Here is a 21995-nt window from a genome sequence, read left to right as displayed (position 1 = left end):
ACTGTCCATCACGTTGTCGCCATGGCAACTCAAAGCCAGTGAAGGGGATTCCACAGAAGATGTTATCTATGAGGTGTGATTTGTTTTCTCAGGAGATACAAAACACACTTAAACAGCGAAGAAAGGAGAGCAGGCAAGAAAGGAAGAAACTATGTAATTGCAAGACAAAATGGATGAATGAATGAATGAAAGACTGGGGACAGATAGAGGAATAGAAAGAAAAAAGAAACAATATGCACAAAGAAAAAAAATGTTAAAGAGACACATCCATCAGTAGATTGTCAAACACAGAAATCGGAAGCTCATGACGCAACATCTGGGAACAAATGTGGCAGACCCTGACTAAGTCCAAACAAGCAATTCAGAATAATTAAAGTATTTCCACTTGCACTGACACACTCATCTGTTCTGGGAGGCTTATGCATGTGACCTCATAGGCCCGTACTCCTGCAGAGAGAGACCAAGTCAGAGGCTTACAGCAGAGGGAACAGTCTTCCACTCCACTATTTGGGTGTCTCGTATAAGGACTTCAGACAATATGCTAGTCCATAAAGACTTGATAAACAAAGTGAAAAAAAAATACACAAGAGTCCATTCACTCCAAAATTCACAATCCAACATTTTTAAAGACTAAATTAGCATGTAGCATTACCTTACCAAATCTATTTCTGTCATGTGAGGATGAGCTTGAAAGAACGGATATAAGAGCACAATCAAAAGACCACTGTGGGCCTTAGTATTGCAGTTGGTTTCATCAGATAAGTCAAAACTGAGGCCAACTGGATACCTTACAAATGCCTCTTTCATTCTTTTGCTATAGTTGGATGGCTACGCAGTGGGAAAGCTCAAACAGGCTGCTGGAAGTCTGTGGAGATTTTGTTTCCCTTTGCGGAAGCCTTAATAGGATTTTTATATTTTCTTTCTTTGTTGCTTATTTTCAGTTGTCGAGAATTCTCAAAAGGGAATTAAAGACACGACCATCAAAACAAAGAATTAAGCCAGTAAATGCTTTACCTTTAGTGCATTAGTAAACCTAGAATGATAACTTTGAGTAAAGCATCTCTTGTTATCAACACTGACATTTTTAGATGGTAAAACACATGGTTGAAATGACATTTTTATACATTCAGATAATTGATTCCAGTCTGCTTTTGCCCATCGAGAAGAATGGGAACATCTAACGGAAAAAGGTCTGTAAGACTAACAGGGGGACGCTTCAAGAGAGAGAGAGAGAGAGAGAGAGAGAGAGAGAGAGAGGAGCACACAACCCAACACCTCATGAAGCCGAGCCTGATGTCCTGTAACGGTTTTAAGCATGACAGTGTGATGGCTCCTCGGAGAATATGTCTGAGCACCGAGTCCTGCACCTGAGAGATATGAAGAGAAAGAAAGATAGAGAAATGGAAAGAAGGAAGGGGGACTGAGAGGAATTAACAGATATTCATGATGACACTTTCATCCAGTGTGACGTATGGTTCAAGAGGGCTATACGTGTTGTCAGAATATGTGCTCTGTGGGAATAGAACCGAAGGGACTTGGTAGTTTGAGGTCCTTGTTTCACAAGTTAAGGTACAGGATAAAAGTATGGCCAAGATAATGTGGAATGTGGAATGTAGAATGTGGGGGCTATGGCAAATACCAAAAATCTGACTCAACGACATATAGGTTGTGAGTGTGAACCAAACATTTTTATATTTCTCCATGCAGTTCTTAGAAGCCTCCAATGCCTCCTGTATTTGGACAGTGAACTGTAGGCAACAGTTCAAACATAGCATACATGTATATACAGTACCGGCCCCTGTTGAGTGTGTTAGAGTTTTGCGGTGTTTGATCCAGGTGAAAATGATTGATCCCTCTGCGAATCCTGAAACATGTCGCACGGAGCTGACACACAGGCCTATTTTCCTGGAGCTCGTTTCGGGAAGGAAATGCTGAGAAGATTCTGGAATGGAAATTTCAAAAAAAGAAAGAAAAAAACTGCTGAGGCTTGCGAGGTGTGCATGCTCGGATTCTTCAGAACCCTGAGAACCAGGCTTCCTCGGCCCGCGGTGCTGTGGTCTCATTCCAGGCGTCCATCAGCGGTGGCGAGCGGCCCAATGCACACCGCCATGCGCTCGCTACGTCCGACGCACTTGGTGTTTGACCGAGACATATTTTCATCCAAACTGCGATGCTCTTGCCAGGCTGCATCCATGGCAACAATGTGTCACGAGTCCCCTTTCATGCATGCACAGGAATTACACATCTCCTAGTCAAACCCAATTATTACCATAGAAACGGCCTTGGGCTGTCAGAGGGACGGATGATTTAGGTCCATGTGAGGACACAGCCTAAACAAGTGGAGATTCCCCAGAATTCCCACAGCAATGCTAGCGTTCCAATGACCAAAGTCTGTGGAGGGTCGATGAGGATATTTGGATAGACAATTTGAGAAACACAAATGTCTTTTTGAGTTCATTTATTGTAAATAGTTGTTTAGGTTTTTTTTGAAGTTACAAACAATAATAGGTCATATACAGTTAATATCAGTCTGTTAAAAAAAACATGCAATAAGCCCAGCAGGTGCTACTCATACTATGCCACTATACTGGCTTTACATTCTTCGCAGCTAAACAAGGGATGCACGCCTTTAAAAAAGAACTTACATCCCGTGGCTAATATCTTTGCTCTTCCTTTCTGTGATTTCAACCAATCATAGATCTCCAGTCCTTATAGTAAAAAAAGTCAATCTTTGGAGGACCTTCTTTGAAAACAAATAAATATTGGTGAATCAAAAACATGGTCATACATAAAACACCCAATCCCAATCCCATTCCCAAGAAGAAAACATATTTGAGCTTTCGTGATACACACAGACACATAACAGAGGGGGGAAAAATAACCAAATAAAGACAATAGAGAGAAATAAAAATAACCCCCTCTCAAGACAAACCACCTGCACAGTGTTACGGTGAGACTGAAGGGGCAGGCCCACGTTGCCAGGCTACTTAGGGTCAAAGGTTACTTTCAATTTTAAACAATAGCACTGACAACCCTTTGGATGGAATTAAAAGCTCAAAAGTAATAAATGATGACAAACTGTAAGGGAACAAATAGGAACATGAGTAAAGGGCGTCCCTCTGCCTCTTTTTCGCTGGCAATACGCGCTTTCTGTCTGTCTGTCTGCATATGTCTGTCCGTCTTCGTGTCTGATGGCTTGTGTACACACCCTTATGACTCACAGTCCTCTGCCGCTGAACAGGCGATACTTTTCCAGATTTTTCCACCTCACGCGGGCCGACTAGCTGGGACGCAGACGACTCGCACCTCTCGGCCAAAACACAGACTACTGCGGGGCTTTTTATCTTTCATCTGTTGGTAACTTTCTTTCAGCACGTAAGTTCTATTGTGGCAGTGTGCATGTGTGAACACTGAAAGAGATGATCAACATCATAGCCACAACAAAATAGAAAAATGCTGTGCATGTGGAGCAGAAAAAAAAAAATGGCAGGTCGTGCCATGCCAAGCCGAGCACAGAGCCGGGTCTGGTCTACTGGTCTCCTGTTGCCATGCTTCTGCACCAGCATACCATACAGTTCGACCAAAAAAAATTAAAAAAAATGAAAAGGGAATCAAACTTATCCTGCTAAGGAGAATCTGAAAATGGACAATCTGATATGTTTTTTGTGGTAGTAATTGAGTGTGTTTGTTTTCTGTAGTCAAAGCTTCCATTTCTATGACAACAACTAATTCTGCGTGATCTCTCCTCAAAGAATAGCGTGATCAGGTATCTTCAACAAATGAAGGGAGTTGGGCTAGCATTGGGGGAGCATGCAAATGAAAACTCCCATGCAGACAGTTAATGGATAATTCGGTCCTGACAGATGACATAGCCTCTGGTTTTCTCCTTCAGTTGGTCATGAGGTCATGTGTATGTTTTCTACTGATAGCGTTAATGTTTTAGCGGCTTCGCGATAAAAATGATGTGAACTTGGGACATATTTTTTCTGATGGCTGAGGGAGATCTATGTTCCTATAGTGTACTGTGTGTGTGTGTGTGTGTGTACACCTGTGTATGTCTATGAGTGTGTCTGTACGTAAGCACTTGCATGCCTGTGATAAACAGAGACGTACCTGCCCAAGAAAAGTGGCTATGCACGTGCGTGTGAATGTTTTTTTTTCCCTTTCAGAAGATGTCTGTTTCCTACTGTAGATGTACGCGAGAACGTGTGGTGGTGGTGTTGGTGGAGGTGTTAGACCAGGGAGCAGTAGCCCCCACAGCTCCCCGGTGCCACGTCCTCATCATCGGCCAGCCGGACGCCTCCTCTCCCCTCGCTCTCCCACAGGCCAGGAGTCTGAAGGATCTTCTCCACAAGCTCCTCAAACGCACACTGGACACCGTCTCGTGTCTTTGCGCTCGCCTCTGAGAGGGAGAGGAGAAGAGAGGAGAGAGGCAGAGGGACAGATAGAGGGGAGGGGGGGTTGAGGAGAGATCAAATGGAGCAGGATAGAGAGAGAGAGAGAGAGAGAGAGAGAGAGAGAGAGAGAAGAAAAAGGAGGGAGAAGAGAAAGAGGAAAAGGAGGAGAAGAATAACATCCATTAGTAAATTCCATACAATTCATAAGGCATAACAGAGTGAACGGTGACCTTCATGTTGCACTTTTCTGCATGGTTCACTTGTCTGGGCTTGGCAGCAGACCACTTCATGCAGCTGAAGCTTTCATGCAAGACCGATGCGGCCACTCAACTCCCTTACCCCTCGGCCATAACTAACGGATAATGTGGAGAGGACTGGAGTGGAGATCTTAACGACTAGAGGAGCTTGAGGATGAAGAGGGCACTGGAGAGGGTGCTGGGTGGGCCCCAGGAGAGCCAGCGGAGAGGCTGAATGATGGCAAAGCCAACAGGACGGGATGGAGGAGGCAGAGGCATGGGGGAAAAACGCTCAGAGCCCCACAGAAGGGAGCGTGCCCTGTGATTGGCTCAGCCGCCTAAAGCAAGGGGGCTTAGTGCCCCAGTGCCATCTGCTTATGTCTTCAGCGGGCTGCCCTCATCGATAGCCCGTCTAAAAGACAGCTAATTTAGACAGATATGTGCTTACACAACATCTGACACACACACACACACACACACACACACACACACAAACACATGCACACACACGTGCACCAAGTGTGTGGCTGTGCCCTTCCATCTTGGAGGAAAAGACGTCAGCTTAAGATATACACAGCACGCTCAGCTTGGCTCGACAGAACTGCCAAAATCGGAGAGGTCTGAGGTCGGCCCGGTGCGTCCCGGCAGAGCGCGGCGTTCTAAAAGCGGATCTGAAACGCGAGACGGAAGCACTCTAATTTCAGTGTCACAGTGAATTTTTGACTTAATCCCTAATTCCTGTTTGACGCTTCGAAAAAGAGATGACCTCATCTATAATGCTACGTACTTCATAATGTAAAGTGCAGGCCACTGTCAGAGGGACAAGCCAACGGCGCTGCCTGAAGCAAACCATGAGCTGGAAGAGGAAGCAGTCCGCTATGAAGGAAACTCAACTCCTACGAACTTCGAGCAGCTCTCGATGTTCACAGTTCTCGCTAGCTGCCACTAGAGTCGACCGCTGTAGGAGGGCCACAAATCCCTTCAAAGTGCTACCAATACCGAGAATAACTGGTTGGTAAGGATGTCTGTCTTTTTGGAAGTCCCATAGCTGCTGACTTGTTTCGCATGGATTTGAAAGTTGTGGTTGCTAATTACTAAGCCTGCAAAGATCCTCAAGACTTTTTGAGGGATTCCAGCTGCCACCTACTTGGGCATCTGGAATAGTAGACATGCCTTACAAATCTTCAACCTGACTGTCTGCATTGGGTCTACAGTACATAACAGTATGCTTTAATGCTTGATTCACACACACATTCAGAAAGGAAATCTGCAAGTATATATTTATCTGCAAATCTTCAGGCCTTACCTATAAACAGCATGGAATGTTTGCGTGCAAACTTGAGTCCTTCACTTCTGTCCAATTCATGGCCTTCCTGGAAAAAAAAAAAGATTTTTGAATTCCTTCTAGGCATTAATCAACACTACGGAAGCCACATCATGCAAGTTAACTATGGCACAACGGCACACTTACTTTGTCGATTTTGTTCCCCACCAGCATCTTCACCAGGTCATTTCTTGTGCAGTACGTCTCCAGCTCATTCAGCCAGTTGTCTAGTTTGGCAAACGTATCTCTCCTTGTGACATCATAGACTGATTAAAAAAGAAAGAGAGAAAAACAATGTGTTTATGTCTACAAAGACGACATGACACCGAAACACAATTCGACCAAGCCACAGCCTTCAGCTTGCTTTTGTCCACACAAGCACCTCCCAAGGACCATCAGCATGGCCTACAGGAACAGGAGTTTCTATGTCAGTATATGCCTGTGATCACTAATGAAGTGGAGGAAGGATACTCCTGCTGATACACTCTATTCATTGTGTTTGTGTGGAGTTCATGTTTGTATTGGCCTTGCCGACTCACCCAGTATGACTCCCTGAGCTCCTCTGTAGTAGCTGGGCGTGAGCGTGCGGAAGCGCTCCTGACCGGCAGTGTCCTGAGGAATAACACAACACAGACTGCTCAGCTTACTACGACAATATCCCAAACACAAATACACACACACACACAAAATCACACAATCAAGCACATACATATTTCTTTCACAAACACACACACAAAATCACACAATCAAGCATTAACATATTTCTTTCACACACACACACACACACACACACACACACACAGTCTCAGATCTACTTTTTGAAAATGCACCCATTGCAATACAAAAAAAAAAAACAAATTCACTCAAAGTCGTGCATCATAAAATGCAGACTCCACACAGGGAGAATTATACGACACACAATTATTTATTAATCCTCCAGCAAAAAAACAAATCTGATCACGATCCAATCAGAATAAAATGTACTGTACTTTTATAGAAATATTCTCTCTCCGTGTGACTGAGTGTGCCTACATGCATAGGAAATTTGATTAAAAAAAAACAGCTGTCCCATCGGTATCTGAAATGATGCCATTCCACACACAAGTAAAATATTTCCATTTGCTGTCCAGTGGAGTTCAAGTGTGGACCTATATCGCCCCCTGCAGGTATCTGGACTAAATGCTCCAAGGATCATTCACAAAAAGCAGACACAGAAACAACAGCATGAGGGGAGGATTCTCTTCTCACTCTCACTCTCTCACACACACAACAAAACAACATACACATACACAATACACACTCACCCAAATGGCAAGTTTTGCCCTGTTGCCATCGATCGTGAGGGTCTTCACCTTAAAATCCACACCTGTGACGCACAAACATAAAGGTAAGCAGTAGGAAACCCAACACTACCAGGGTGATAGAACAAGACAACAAGGCCAAACAAGGCTTAGACAAATAATAATGGGGGCATTTCGCAAAACAAGTTTAGTTAGCTAAAGAATCTCTTCAGTGTCAAGTCCTTGACACCAAACCACCTTAAATTCTGGCATACAAGGGCTGAAAGATTAATACATTTTTAATCGAAAATGCAATTTCAATAATACAGTTAACAAATAACGAAGACTGCAATGCATCATACAGCTTGAGACTATAATTATTTGTGAGTATTTTACCAAAAATTTTGTACAAACACGCCATCAAAGGTACTATGCAAAATCTATGTAAAGCACTTGCTGGCTCCTGAGGCAACATGACAAACATTTGAAAAAAGTAACACAGGCAGCAGCAAGATGAATGTACAGCAAAAAAAGCAGAAGTAGTGCTGGTGTTGCCCAATAAGTAAGCAAATAATAATAATAATAATAATAATAATAATAATAATACGCTTTATTTGCATAGCACCTTTCAAAGTGCTTTTCAAAGTCAAAGTGCTTTACATTTGGAGAACTTAGCACAATAATAGACAAATTACTATTTCAGAGTCAACGAACGCATTATATAGTGAATGCTGAACTGAAGCTTGACTTTCAAAAATTATATTTTCCCTAAGTTGTTCAGCACTACATGTAGGCCTATTTATATTAAAAGTTTTTCTTTCGGGTTTGACAGACACTCTGCTCTAGTCTAGATAATGTGCTAATCCTGTATTGTGAAACCCTAGGTATTTTATGAATAAGTTAAATATTATTAAACACTGTAGTTTTCCTAGTCTTATATGTAGATAACAGACTGAAGCAGCCCTGGTATAAGACAGTATGGACATGCATCACAGCTGAATGACAGCCAGCATTAAGCCTTGGCAGCAGAGCCAGTGAAAGCACGACTGCTCTGATGATCATATATATTCGCTCTCTCTATCACACACAAACCACACTGTCTCAGACACATGCAACACACATTGATTCTATTCTTGAAGTTAGCACAAGGAGATGGGGCGTGCTCCTGTTGAGTGATTTTACAGACGTCTCTCGACATTATATCCACAAGACAGGCCATTCAACACTCACTCAGGAGCACAGAGAAGAAAGATTTAATAATGGATCAGGTGATAGTGCGTGTGTGTGTTTGTATGGGAAGGACAGAGAGAAAGGGAGACCGACTGTGCGTGAGTAATAAATAAAACGAGGCGTACTGTTACCACAATATCTCAGAGACATGTTTTAACCATTGATATAAGTATGACAGATTGCCGGACAGGACACCTATAAAGGGCCCCAGGTATAACTCTTCTGGTGGGGAGGGCCGGCGCTTCAGCAGAGCTCCATCTGTTTGCTGTGGCCGTCAGCGCCGTCACAGATCAGCGCATCACAGCCAGAGGCCATGCCCACTGGAGAACCACTTGTCCTGCTACCCGCGCAGGCACAGACCTCGCCCCTCCACATTACACCGTAAGATCCTCAATGACTTCCTTCTCCTCCTCTCACATGGCGGGGGCTGTCTGGCAATTCGCCATGTCTCAGATTATTGGCAGACTGATGAATCTTATCCCTCTATGTGTATTTTTTTTTTCCTCAGTTGAGTTATTAAAGCTTTTTCAGGGTCGCCTGGGAGAGTACACAGAGACCTTGAGACAGGAGGCTCGTGTTTTAAAAGCGTGCAGCCCCACAGTCGACAAGTGCGCTTTACTGGGCCTGGACAGGAAGAGCCAGCTCTCGGTGAAGCCATGAAGAGCCGTCATCTCTACCGCAGGACACCTGATTTATAGCACTCCTGCTCTGACCGGGCTGTGGCTTTTGTGTATGTGTGTGTGTATATGTGCGTGTGTGTGTGTATGAGTGTGTGTGTGTGTGTATGTGTGCCCATTATCCAGCATAGCTTAAGCACGTCTGCACGGGGCCTCCTAAAGAAATACTGTTTAATGTTTTTACCGGGAACGACAGAGCGTCTAGATGACTGAATGTGAAAGAGTTTGTGTGTAAATGTGAGAAAGGGAGTGAGATTAAAGGACAGGAAGAACGAGAGAAAGGGAGAAAGAGAGGGACAGAAGGAATAATGTGTCGTATTCCACTGATAAACACTCACCAATTGTAGCTGCAAGTTCTGGATCAAATGTGTCATCTGTGAATCGCAGCAGAAGACTGGAGACAAGAAACAGAATAGAAAGAGAAGGATATGAACATGAGTGAAAAGTCTGCACACTGGAGCGCCAATTGAATAGATGGTTTAATCACCACATGTGTAATGTTTCGGGGGTACATTGCCCTTTCCTTGTCTTCCCTTGTCTGAGGAAGGGCAATATGGCCCGAAATGTTACACTTGTGGTGATTAAACCATCTATTCAATTGGAGCTCCAGTGTTTGGACTTTTCACTCATGTTCCTCTTAGACTCTTGAGTCCAGCACCTATTTTAACCTCTGGGATGTGTGTGCCCCTTGCACAAATTTGAAAGATATGAACAAACAAAACAGGACAGCATTTCACAATTTCTCATAACCAAAATGACCATTGACCAATCATAATGATATGCAGCGCTTCTTTGTACTTAACTCTCCCCACTAACCCTACTCTTGAGGACAATTCCTTACTGGCACCCTAATGACCAACATTAGGCTGAGGGCCTACTCAAATACATTTGTGTCTTCAGTAAGAGCAACAGACCAAAGACTCTCCGCAGACTCGCGGCCAACAGGGCTTCCTTTACACTATAATGGTGATCTGCAATATTAATGAGCGCTACCTTGCAGCTACCTCTCCAGTTTCCCCCCTCATTCTTTCTGTCCTCTTCTGGTTTCATCTCTCAACTTGACAAATTCTTGTATTTCCGTGAGCGCACATACGAGACTGCGCATTTGATTAGATGATCCCTCTCATTTCCTTTCCAGCTGTGGCACAATTACTCAGCCGCCATGCAGAAGATAAAGGTCAACCTGCTGACTTGCCAGAAATGCTCTTCATATTTACTGGAAACGGGATAGTCTACTACTGGGCTAGTTTACGCCAGGTGCACCAATATCACAGAGGAGGCCATTAAGAAATGGCTGCTGGGTTTGAGACAGTGAGGCAATCACTGGAGTACATCCAGATATAAAACACCTAACCTAATATGTAGATGAGTTCCCTTTAATTCTCTTGAAGTCACACCAACTGGGGAGGATTTTATTAAAGATTTAGCACTCCCCTTTAGAGATGGATGTGAAACACACCTACTCTTTCCAGCAGCGGATATTGGAAAATTTGAGAGTGAGATCAAGTATTTAGTAAGGTAATAAAGTGTGGTGGATAGAGTATAAAGACTCCAGAGAACGACAGAGGGAGGGAATGTAAGAAATGTCTAATCCTACCAAAGCTTCCTATGGAAGACCTAGCCTAGCTGCTCACAGACACTTTACATTTGCAGAGAAGAAAATAACAGAGATTTATCGGTGTTGCTGTCAATTTGTGAAATGTCATAGTCTACATTTAATTTAGCCGTTTCTGGCAAAATTACTCAGAAATCCAGTAGGCTATAAAATAAATTACCAGGGGTCAATAAAAAAAGGGGTTAACAGATTCAACACATTCCATGAAAATGTATGAAAGCTAAATAAAAAAAAAAAAGGTCTGCAACATGTTGGCATAATCTATGCCTAGTAAATGACCCAGCATAATGAAAACACTGAATTCTATCACAAACAGAAATACACCAATGTCTTGAGTACTTAACTCACATTTGTGTTGCCAATACAGTAACAGTACTTAAGTGGCATACACCTAGTGGCATACACCTAGACCTATCTTCACCATACAATTAGTGTGAATCACAGTATGATGAATCAAGAGGACAGGTTTATTTACAATAGATGCACTCTAGTTATAACAAAATAAAATAAAAATAAAAATAATAACATAACAGTTAAACGTAAAATAAAATGCACAACAGGACAGTAGACCATTTAAAAAAACAAATCAAACATTCATATATCATGTATGTTGCTTTTAAGTAATCATTTGCATGTTTTACTGTTTTTATTCTGTTCTATTGTTTTTACTAATGCTTATTTATTTACCATACTTTTTTTCTTTTTTTAATTCATATTTTATTGGCTTGTTACCTCAACTTATTTTATTTCTATTCTTTTAAAGAAGTATTTTCTCTCATCCTATTATATTTGTTCTACCTATGTGTGTACAATTAATTACCTCTCTGTCTTACCTGTGAAGCACTTAAATGTGCTACACAAAATTTTGTTTTAAATTGGTAGTGTGTGTAGCTTCTAGGTCTATTTACACGCTACTTGTATGAATTACACATGCATTCTTAAATAGTAGACCATCAATACAATTAAGAATAAAACTACAAAATCTCTTTATGGCCAAAAAATACTGTGTAGGCTTACACATTTCAGGAATACGGGAACATAAAAGCCTACACGCAAACTAGTCCCATAATGTGCTTCTCTTCACACACATGTCCAAAGGCCTGTCAACGACCACCCATCAATCCAGGTTCTAGTAGCCTGGTAGCGATAGATTGCGTCTAGCTTTTATTTGGTAAAATAAATATGTGCCGTTTTCTCCACTGAATGGTAAACCTGTCACAATATCACCATTTATTTACATTGAGTAGCATTAGTAGCTAGCTTCGAAGCTAGCCTGTTTGTCCAGTCTAGAAGACTTCTACACACACTAGCTGCTAGTATGACAAGCAGCAACTAATGTGAGGGAAGCCATAATCAACACACACACCACTGTCAGTCACATATCTGACCAATTTAGGCATAATGTGAAAGCTTTTTAAAAGTTACCAAACTTAACCGTGTCATGACTTCGCAAAACCACACACACGTGCGCACACACACACACACACAGGCTTTTCCCAGAAAGTGTTCAGGATCAGACAGAGCAATATCTGCAACAGCAACACTGGTGTAGCATGCTACTAGAGCCCGTCTACTTATTAGACATTCTCTGACGCTAGTCACGCTACCTTGATTAAACATAACTGATGGAAAATACCTTAACGTTAGCCACCTGATGCTAAACACTGACACAGCCTAGCTGAAATTACATTGATCTAAACACCAACAAGGAGGACAAATCTTGACTTGACCTTGACTTTCCAACACCACTTTCTCCGATGATCAATATTTTCAGCGTTGTAAGAACGTCGTCCTCCATGTCCGTTTAAAGAGTGATAAATAATCTACTAGAAAAACAAACCAACTGATAACAAACAACAGTCGACGTTTCTTGTTTTCCTTTTCGCCTGAGTTGAAGTAGTATACCGAGAAAAAGGCTCATCACTGCCCTCTACAGTATTGGCTGCCCTCGTCAACCACTTTGCTGGATAATAATGTGGGAGTGAGGATTGTCTCAAAATGATTTAAATATATATAAAAGGATATATATATACATATACATACATTTATAAATATCCAAATACAAAATACAAATATAAAAATGTGACATACAAATAAATAAACAAATTTATATAAATAAACGTGTCTTTGTAAATATATTTTCGAAATTTGAAAATAAATATGCTTGACTTTGTATGTGGAATCTGCATTTGTGAATCTCCTTTTTGCTTTTATGCCGATGATGTAATTTTGAGACATTCCTACTGCACACCAAGATCACTGATCTATAAAGAACTAGCCAGAACGATTTATTATCGGTTTCGATGTGTAGTGCCATTTTTAATTTCATAGACTGTATAAATAAGTCTATTTAGCAATATTGACATTAATGGCAGTCAGATAGCGATCTCAGCTGAGCTGGCTCTCACCTTACGTTAGCCTAGAAGCTATGTTAACATCTTTAACGTAAGATCTGTGACATCTGTAAAACAGCAGTTGCAAGACACAATAACTTTAGGGGAAACTACATTTTATTTGAAGGGGGCCCTAAATCGGATTTTAAGGGAAATCTTAACTTAATGTGTTTTGTGCAGGCACCAACAAAGCTGAAAAGGCACCAGCTGTTTAGCTAGCTGTTAACGTTAGCAGCTGTTAGCAGCTGTACGCTGACTAAATGGACTTTAGTACAGTCTATGAAATTAAAAACGGCACTACACATCAAAACCGATAATAAATCGTTCTGGCTAGTTGTTATTACTTACCCATCCATTTAATCCAGTGTCTTCCATGTCGTTAATCCTGCTAGTCATAGACCACTTGACTGAACTGAACTAGGGAAAACAGCGTCAGAAAGATTGTTGCTATCAGTTGATAACAGACATGCCATCTGCTGGTTATTCAGTGGAGGGTGTCTTCGCATTCAAATCTAGTAGTATTTATTTGTGGATCTTGGTGTGCAGTAGGAACAGAGACGGTTGATAAAGCGAGACGATTCATAAGAGGGTAAATTCTGGCACGTTGTAAGGTGGGGTTCGAAGCTGTCACGCAGTGTTGCCAACTTAGCGACTTTGTCGCTATATTTAGCGAGATTTCAGACCCCCCAAGCGACTTTTTTTGTAAAAAGCGACTAGCGACAAATCTAGCTACTTTTTCTGGCGTTCTTGGAGACTTTTTGAGACTCTGGTGTGATGGCATGTAACGTCCCTTTTTATTCTTCTGAGTGAGCAGTGAGTTCGGCTGTGCTGTAATAGGAGTCATGCCTGTTTCGTTTGTGAATTAGCCTACATCTGCTCATTCTGGTGTAGGCTATACTATGACAAGATGTACAGAAGTGTAAAGTGTATCAATTACCCTATAAAAGTATATTAAATTAAATATGCCTATTTCAGTAGGCCTAGGAGAAAAGCAAACAGCTGTAAAGGGGTATTAAAGGGCCATCACCGTTTTTGTTTTTTTGGGGGGGGGGGCGGTCACAACCTGGTGACATAATTGATATGCAAATTAGTGTGTGACATCATCTAGCGACATTTAGCGACTTTTGGAGCTGGTTTTAGTTACTTTCCATTTGAAATAGTTGGCAACACTGCTGTCACGCCCATTTAGGAGTCTAGCAGGAGGTTCAGTGTCTATGTATTCCTATGGGAGAAATTAACATTTTTACAGAATATGACCAATCCCTTAGCCCTACATTCAGCGATGTAATTTTTGAACCCATTTTCTAGAAGCCACGTCTCCCTAACATTCCGACATTGAAATTGTATTTTCCAACGAAACAAATAAAGACAAAAGTAGCTTTGTTTGTGATCTGTCACTGTCTCCTCAAAGCTCTGGTGCACAGCCACCTGTTCTCAGAGGCTCTAGACTCAGGAGATAGTTGATAAACTAACCTAACATATTTTTTGCTAGAACTAGTAGACTACCACAAAGTTGCTGAACATATGTTATTTCAGGTTTGTTTACAACAATATATAAGTTTAACCAAAGTTCTTAGCTGCTACCTAGCTAGCGAACATTCCCATTCACTTTCCGTTTACTGTGCTAACGTTAGCTAGCTAGCTAGCTAGCTCGGTTAACAGGGCAAAATGAAATTATTCATTCCGTGTCCGAAAGAGTGTTTCATTGGCATCACACACAAACAATGACTGTAAAATAGTATACAAAATTATATGTATATGTTATTATTGCTTATTCAGAGAAAAGTTTATGTTTTGACACACGTTAGGAGTCCGGAACTAGTGCCATTTCGTTCCATAGGGAGGGAAAGTGAAAACCAGCGCCCCAAGTGGTTGCGTTCCTATCGAAGAGCAGTTCCAATGTTAAAGGTCCAGTATGTAGGAAATAATGGAAAATAAACTGTAACCATTCCAAAAATGATCACCATATGTTGTCAGAGAGTGAGGAAACACGATGAATTGAAGTAATGGCTTATTTGACAACATTACTCTAACCGTGAAACCCCGTAACACCCATGAAATAAAATCAGTTACGGGGCGGAATCTCTTGGAATTTTCGTTTATGTTTTGAACGATTAATTCTAGAATAGCGTATTAATAATGGGCTAGCGCGTCCTCCTATTTGGGTTGCCAAATTAGCAAAGGCCAACTGTCAACAGCTGTCAGTTGTCTTGAACGCCTACAAGAGGCAGGCAAATTTCATAGCTGCCCATATTTCTCCACAACAGGTAGCCTATGCTAAACTTCATCTGCATCGCTAACTTCAGCTACATATGTTACGTTGGTTAGAGAGGTATTTTTTGTTTTCACTGTTTCCGTAATGTGTAGCTGGGTCATGGGTGGAGAAACGTTAAAGCAGCTGCAGGTCAACTAACGTTAGCTAAGTCTTCATTACATCTGGCAACCCAGAAGAGGCTTGCGTCTGGTAGTCTTGAGAACGTTCACCAGTGTTTTGATTTTGGCCAACAGAACGTTAGGTAACAATCCTACAAATCGCACCTACACATAGGCTATCTAGGCGATATTTGTAACATTTATTTTGTATTTGGCCTGTTATAAAATAATGTAGGCCTATTGAACAAGTTAAACACATTGTAAACCCCAAAGTTGGAGACATGCATATAGACACTGCTGCAAATTTAAATGTAATTAAATTTAATTAAAATTACACCTTTGTGTTCGGTAAGGTCTGCTGTTTATTCTGATATATGGTTTGTCATGTGTTGAGGGAAAGTTCGCGAAGCCAAGATGAATGGGTAGGGAGACGGGTGCAGAAAATAGGCTATGATTAAATTAAAGTTAGGCTACTTTTACAGAATCAGAAAAAATACAAACAATTTTTTTTTTTTCTTTATGTACATTAAGTAAACAACTGGCCAAGTTTAACGGTTTAACGATATCAATTACATTTTTTTACCCTATTTATCTGTAGTGTCTCACCTTTATATCAAATGGTTTTTTCGTCTAAATAAAATTACACAACTTAAAAACTTTTCATCTCAAGAGTTATCTTCTAAATTAAATAATATTACCGGTAAATCAAATTAAATGATCTATCATTGACACTAAAATAGAAAATGCAACATTTGAAAGCCAGTACATGTCTCAACCTTTTTTGGATTTATAGTTACTCAAACTGAGTCTCCGGAGCTGCATAGTGATGGAATATGTTTGGGTCAGGTGCATCAAGTATGGATGGAAAAGGCTCATCATGTTCTACCACTGATGACATCCAAACAACATGGCATAACTAATGGCATAGCTTCACTTTTGCTTCAACATCTAACCAAAAACCAGCATAGAGTGGCTGAGTGAATTTGGTCTGGACTTTGTGCAGGAGGGTCATTTTGTCTCTGCAGATGCTGTAAAAAGACAGAATTCCAGCTTTGTGATCCACATACACTCCAATTCTACTGCTGGGAATAACACTGAGTTGAGTCACCTTTCCATTGTGTATGAAAGAGCACATAGTGGACCAGCAGTGTAAACTCCAAGAGTGCTTGTTGTGCCCACACTTGGCCTGTTGGTCTATTCCCTTTCTGCGGATCTCTTTGTAGGACACTGCTACATAAACTCCCCATGCTCTTCCGGAGTTACTTGGGCTCCACTCCAACTCCCAGTAGCATCTTCCTGTCACAGCTTCCTTACACAGCACCTGTTGCCAATAGTCAAACCTCTCTGGATTGTAAGTATATGACTGCATCTCATTTTTTTTACAGGTAAGTTCCTTGTTATTATCAGAAAAATTAAGTCTTGATTGTGCCGTATTGCGATCTAGATTGAGTTGACACAAGTCTGGGGAGGAAAAAGGTATACCGTAATAACAATTGTGTTAACAATAGTCATATTTGTTTTTCCATTAAAAACAGTACTGTGTAGTTCTAGAACCTAAATGTAAGGGATAATGTATAGAACGCCGGTCATTGGGAAATAAGTCCCGACAGGGCGAACCGGACCCGACGCGCAGCGGAGGGGTCTTGTTCCGCCCTGAAGGGACCTATTTCCTGATAATGACCGGCGTTCTATACATTATCCCGCTTATTACACGGCTACTTGCCAAAACGAAACAATAAACTCCCCCCGATATAACTCTTTAGCCCACATAGCCTAGGCTATAGCCTATTTGTTACCGTTTCATCGTGGCTTTTGGTGAGAAACAAATAGTTCACAACAGCACACGCTGAACTTGAATCAAACATTCTTTAGAACACAGCTGATCAACCGTCTGCTTTCACTTTTGAATGAAGTTCCATTCCTTGCGCAGTAATATGAAACACGTTAATTAGAAGCACAAAGCCCATTTTCCTTGACAGCGATCTGTTATATTAGCAATGGTCTGCTATTGAGAATTAGCAGACCACCGAACTTTGGGAAGGCCCATTCAAGTGAATAGAGCATTCTGCAGCACTCTGAAAAGCCGTGTAATAAGTCATATTGAAAAATGTGTACAGCTGTATTGTTTATCCCCTGAATCTAATGTTCATGTTTATGGTCATAGTGTTACTGTGTGCTACTTCATTTAAATCAACATACTATCGGTAATGTGTTATTCGTTTTCATCAACATCTTGAATTAGGCCTACATCCTGTTAATCGACATACAGTAATGTGTAGGCTAGCCTACTATTAACAGCTCTGCTGCAGTGTCTTCTAGCTGCAATGTGAATTATTCTTACATGTTAAGAAGTCCTGTCTGGTCAAGGGGTCAAGGGGAGGGGATATTCTTATCGCTTTTGCTGTATAGAGAAAGAAGGGGTTTTACTATAAGATAAAATACAATAAAATGTACCTATGAAGGTGGAGTTGCACAATATGTATGTTCTTTGTGTATTCCTTACCTCTCATAGAAATCTGGTCTACTTCATGCTTAAGTAAATCTTCCACATCTTCTTTCAACTGATAAACATTTTCCTTCACTTTATCAAATGCCACATCTAAACAAAAACTGATGTTGGATGATGAATCCTCTGGGTCAGTCAAAGAATACAGAGACCAAAAACTCTGCAAAGAGACACAATCTCTTACAGGGTATCCTAACAGCATCCGATTTAATGCTCTCTGTCCACACTGAATCTGTTATGCCCTTCGCAACGTCTTAATTGTCGCTTAAAATAGCAGAGCAATGCAAGTGACTGATAGCAATATTCCTAGTACCACAGTTATCTGGAGACTCATTCAGGATGATGGTCAATCAGGAAACAGGCTTTATTCTTTCAGTGATGTGCATCAAGGGAGAGAAACAAGCTTCACCTAGAAGATTCACCTGTATCACTGACTAGACAAGGAATATTCTAAACTTAAGTATGTTGTTACAAACAAAGGGGAGTGTGACCTCTTGTTCTAACTCGGAGGACTGATCCTCATAGACAGTCGGTAATCAGGAGGACCCCAACTTGCACTTGGCCAAATGTTAGCAGCCATACGCAACAATGGCTCACCTATCTACAGACAAATAAACACACCATAAACAAAGGTGTATTTCCCATTGAATTCTAACCATTCAATTATAAACCTAAGGATACACTGCATACAGACTAAAGAAACAAGAGATACTGTGCACATGGGTACAAAATCACGGATGGAAATAAGAAATACACAGTATGTACATTTACAGGAAGGATTCTGATTCACTTAGCAGAAAGATTACCCTGAGAAAGCTTGTATGATCCTCTGTTTGTGAAAGCTGCTCTTGGTCAACATTACTCTTCTTCAGCTCAGTAATCTCCTGCTCCAGTTTCTCCATGAGTTCTTCAGCTCGACTCACTTCAGCCTTCTCCTGATCTCTAATCTGCCTTGTCACCTCAGAGCGTCTTCTCTCAATGGAGCGGATCATTTCAGTAAAAATCCTTTCACTGTTCTCCACTGCTGCCTGAGCAGAGTGCTGTTTGGAGATATAAGTGGACATTTCAATTCGATTGCCACTCTGTTTCATAATTGGCAAGGAAGATTTAAAAAGTGTTCAGCCCTATAGGCTGGAAAAGTCAAAGGCCTGTGTAGAAATCCTGAAAAATAGCATAAATATCAAAACTCATTGCATGCCTGGATCCCACATTCTGTTCTAGGCACCTTGAAACCTGCCTGCCCTGCTACCTCTCAGATTGGAACTCACCTTAAAAGACTTAATGGCCTCTTTCATCTGCTGCAAGTGCTTATGTCTCTCTTCGATGGTCTTTTGGGTTTTTCTGCAACTCTCCTCCAACTGCTTCTGTGAAGTAACATATAAGCCATTTGCTATTTCAGCACATATTGTAAGACTTTTAGTAACATCTTAAGCAGGTATTTGATGTTCATATGAACACACCCTCTTCAAACATATTTTTCCTGTATGACAAACTGAAAGCAATGCAGTAAACCAGTATAGGTCAGATCAAGCATGCTACCAGAAGAGCTTTGAGTGCAACTTGTTTGGCAGGTGAGAGGTTAATCTAATCAAACTGTGATGATTATTCTTATTTGGCTACTATGATATGATAGCCTACTCATGCATTAGGCTAATTTTGGTGATCATACTGATGTTTCCATCTTTTGCTGTTTTACTATAAAAGCCACTATTATAACAGGTCCTGCAGTGTAAGTCCCTTCCTGTCTTCTTGGATAACTTCACATGCATGAAAGCTTTAATACTATTACCCCCTCATACCGATCATAAAATTATCTGTATGTAAAATACGGTAACACTTTATTTTAATGTGTCGCTGTTACAGTGTACCTACCTAATTAGGTACAGTGGTACAACCTGTGTAACAACATGTACTATCAGGTACTATCATTGTACTTGCATTATGTATTTGTGGGTACCTACATATAGTTGTTACATTGTAATACTGAGTGCTTTTACAAAACTTTGCCAATTTGTCTAAATTTTCATCAGAGGCAAAGAGCTGACCTGAGACCTGCTGGATGGGGTAAATCTGGTCATGATAGATTTGATATACAAATCATTCTTAGCTCCAGTCAAGGCCTCATTGTCTTCAGTGTACATGTAACAGCTGTGCTGCTACAACCTTGTTACTCTTTGATACAGTGGAATAAACCTATTAAGTGTACCAGTTAATTACTTACATGTACATATGACATGTATGTTATGTCTTCGATGTCTTGGAACAGGTCTACTAATTCACATGTACTGTGTGGTGTAACAGCAGACACGTTTCAACACATCAATTACAGGATGCATGACATCATTGACAGGATGTATATAATATGTAATTGTAAGTACTTAACTGGTACACTTTATTTTAATGGGTTTATTCCACTGTATCAAAATAGTAATAAATGTGTACCAACACAGTTGATATATGTACTATGTAGTGAATTAGTAGACCTGTTCCAAGATATCGAAGACTCAACACAACATACATGTCATATGTACATGTAAGTAATTAACTGGTACACTTTATTCCACTGTATCAAAGAGTAACAAGGTTGTAGCAGCACAGGTTGGAGCTAAGAATGGTTTGTATATCTATCATGACCAGATTTACCCCATCCAGCAGGTCTCAGGTCAGCTCTTTGTCTCTGATGAAAATTTAGACAAATTGGCAAAGTTTTGTAAAAGCACTCAGTATTACAATGTAACAACTATATGTAGGTACCCACAAATACATAATGCAAGTACAATGATAGTACCTGATAGTACATGTTGTTACACAGGTTGTACCACTGTACCTAATTAGGTAGGTACACTGTAACAGCGACACATTAAAATAAAGTGTTACCTAAAATACTTATCGCCTGGGTTGGGGGCTATGGGGCACATGCATTTGAATAGTGTATTTCATACACAGAGGCATTTCAGTGCACTATATATTGTTTATTATAGTAAACAAACTACTGTAGGAAATTATTACTGGACTCTCTTATCTGTTTTTCAATTCGTTCGGTCGCAGCTGAAACTGTATCATGTCCTTTGTGTTCATCCATGACACACAGCACACATATGCATGTCTGATCAGTGCGGCAGAAGACCTCCAGCAGTTTATCATGACAAAAGCAGATCAGATTTTCTAATTTACCAGAAGCATCAACCACTTTGTGTTTCTTCCCTGTGTTGAGATCATTATGAACTCTGAGGTGAGTTTCACAGTAAGAGGACAGACACACCAGACAGGACTTGACTGCCTTTCGTTTTCTCCCAACGCAGACGTCACATTCCACATCTCCAGGTCCAACATAATTTGGGGATGGGGAATCAGAATGGATTGCTGTCTTTTTTAACATCTGTACCATTTCAGCCAATATGGTATTTTTGCAAAGGACAGGCCTCGGAGTGAAGGTCTGTCTGCACTGTGGGCAGCTGTAGACTCTCTTCATATTTTCCTGATCCCAACAACCTGTAATGCAGTCCATACAGAAACTGTGTCCACAGGGAAGAGTGACAGGATCCTTCAGCAGATCTAGACAAATTGGACAGCTGAACTGATCCTGAGATACTGAAACAGCCTCTGCCATTTTGCTGAAACAAAAAGAGACACTTGTGGAGACTGAACAGAAAGCAGAAATTACTTTAGTGTCTGGTGAAGTGGAACAACATAGGGCAGTGGGAGTGGCCTATTGGTCGTGTGAGCAGAGGGTGGTTTTAGGACAAGACGAAGCAAAATAGACTTGTGTCTTTGTTTTGGCATGAATCATTTTTACTTTTCAAGCATAACTTGGTACCATACATATTTTAGAACTGGTTCGCAGAGTATTGTGCCCCAGAGCATACTGTAGGTACTTCACATGTCTGTGGGAGATGTTCTGGAATGGTGGACTAGATCATCAATATCTATCCAATCCAGTAGTAAAATATATTCAGTTTCAGCA

The 21995-nt window shown here is 41.0% G+C and overlaps 2 protein-coding genes across 2 annotated transcripts; both read right to left on the bottom strand.

Moving 5' to 3' along the window:
• Positions 1–2443: 2443 nt before the first annotated feature.
• LOC121688409 (ras-related protein Rab-18-B-like) lies at positions 2444–12663 on the bottom strand. The gene is made up of 7 exons (XM_042067985.1): positions 12490–12663; positions 9483–9538; positions 7262–7323; positions 6497–6569; positions 6105–6223; positions 5940–6006; positions 2444–4402 (listed from the first exon to the last, which is right to left on the bottom strand). Exons 1-7 carry the CDS (start codon positions 12555–12557, stop codon positions 4233–4235), a joined length of 615 nt encoding a protein of 204 aa, XP_041923919.1. The 5' UTR covers positions 12558–12663; the 3' UTR covers positions 2444–4232.
• Positions 12664–16229: 3566 nt separating this feature from the next.
• LOC121688186 (tripartite motif-containing protein 16-like) lies at positions 16230–21750 on the bottom strand. Its single transcript, XM_042067625.1, has 6 exons — positions 21054–21750; positions 19300–19395; positions 18838–19071; positions 18029–18191; positions 17867–17926; positions 16230–16986 (listed from the first exon to the last, which is right to left on the bottom strand). The coding sequence occupies exons 1-6, from the start codon at positions 21639–21641 to the stop codon at positions 16442–16444; spliced, it is 1686 nt and encodes a 561-aa protein (XP_041923559.1). The 5' UTR covers positions 21642–21750; the 3' UTR covers positions 16230–16441.
• Between the last annotated feature and the right edge of the window lie 245 nt (positions 21751–21995).

This window comes from Alosa sapidissima, chromosome 17, assembly GCF_018492685.1.
Source record: "Alosa sapidissima isolate fAloSap1 chromosome 17, fAloSap1.pri, whole genome shotgun sequence".
NCBI lineage: Eukaryota > Metazoa > Chordata > Actinopteri > Clupeiformes > Clupeidae > Alosa > Alosa sapidissima.
Note: the sequence above shows the minus strand (reverse complement) of the source record. Positions and strands in the feature narration are given on the sequence as shown.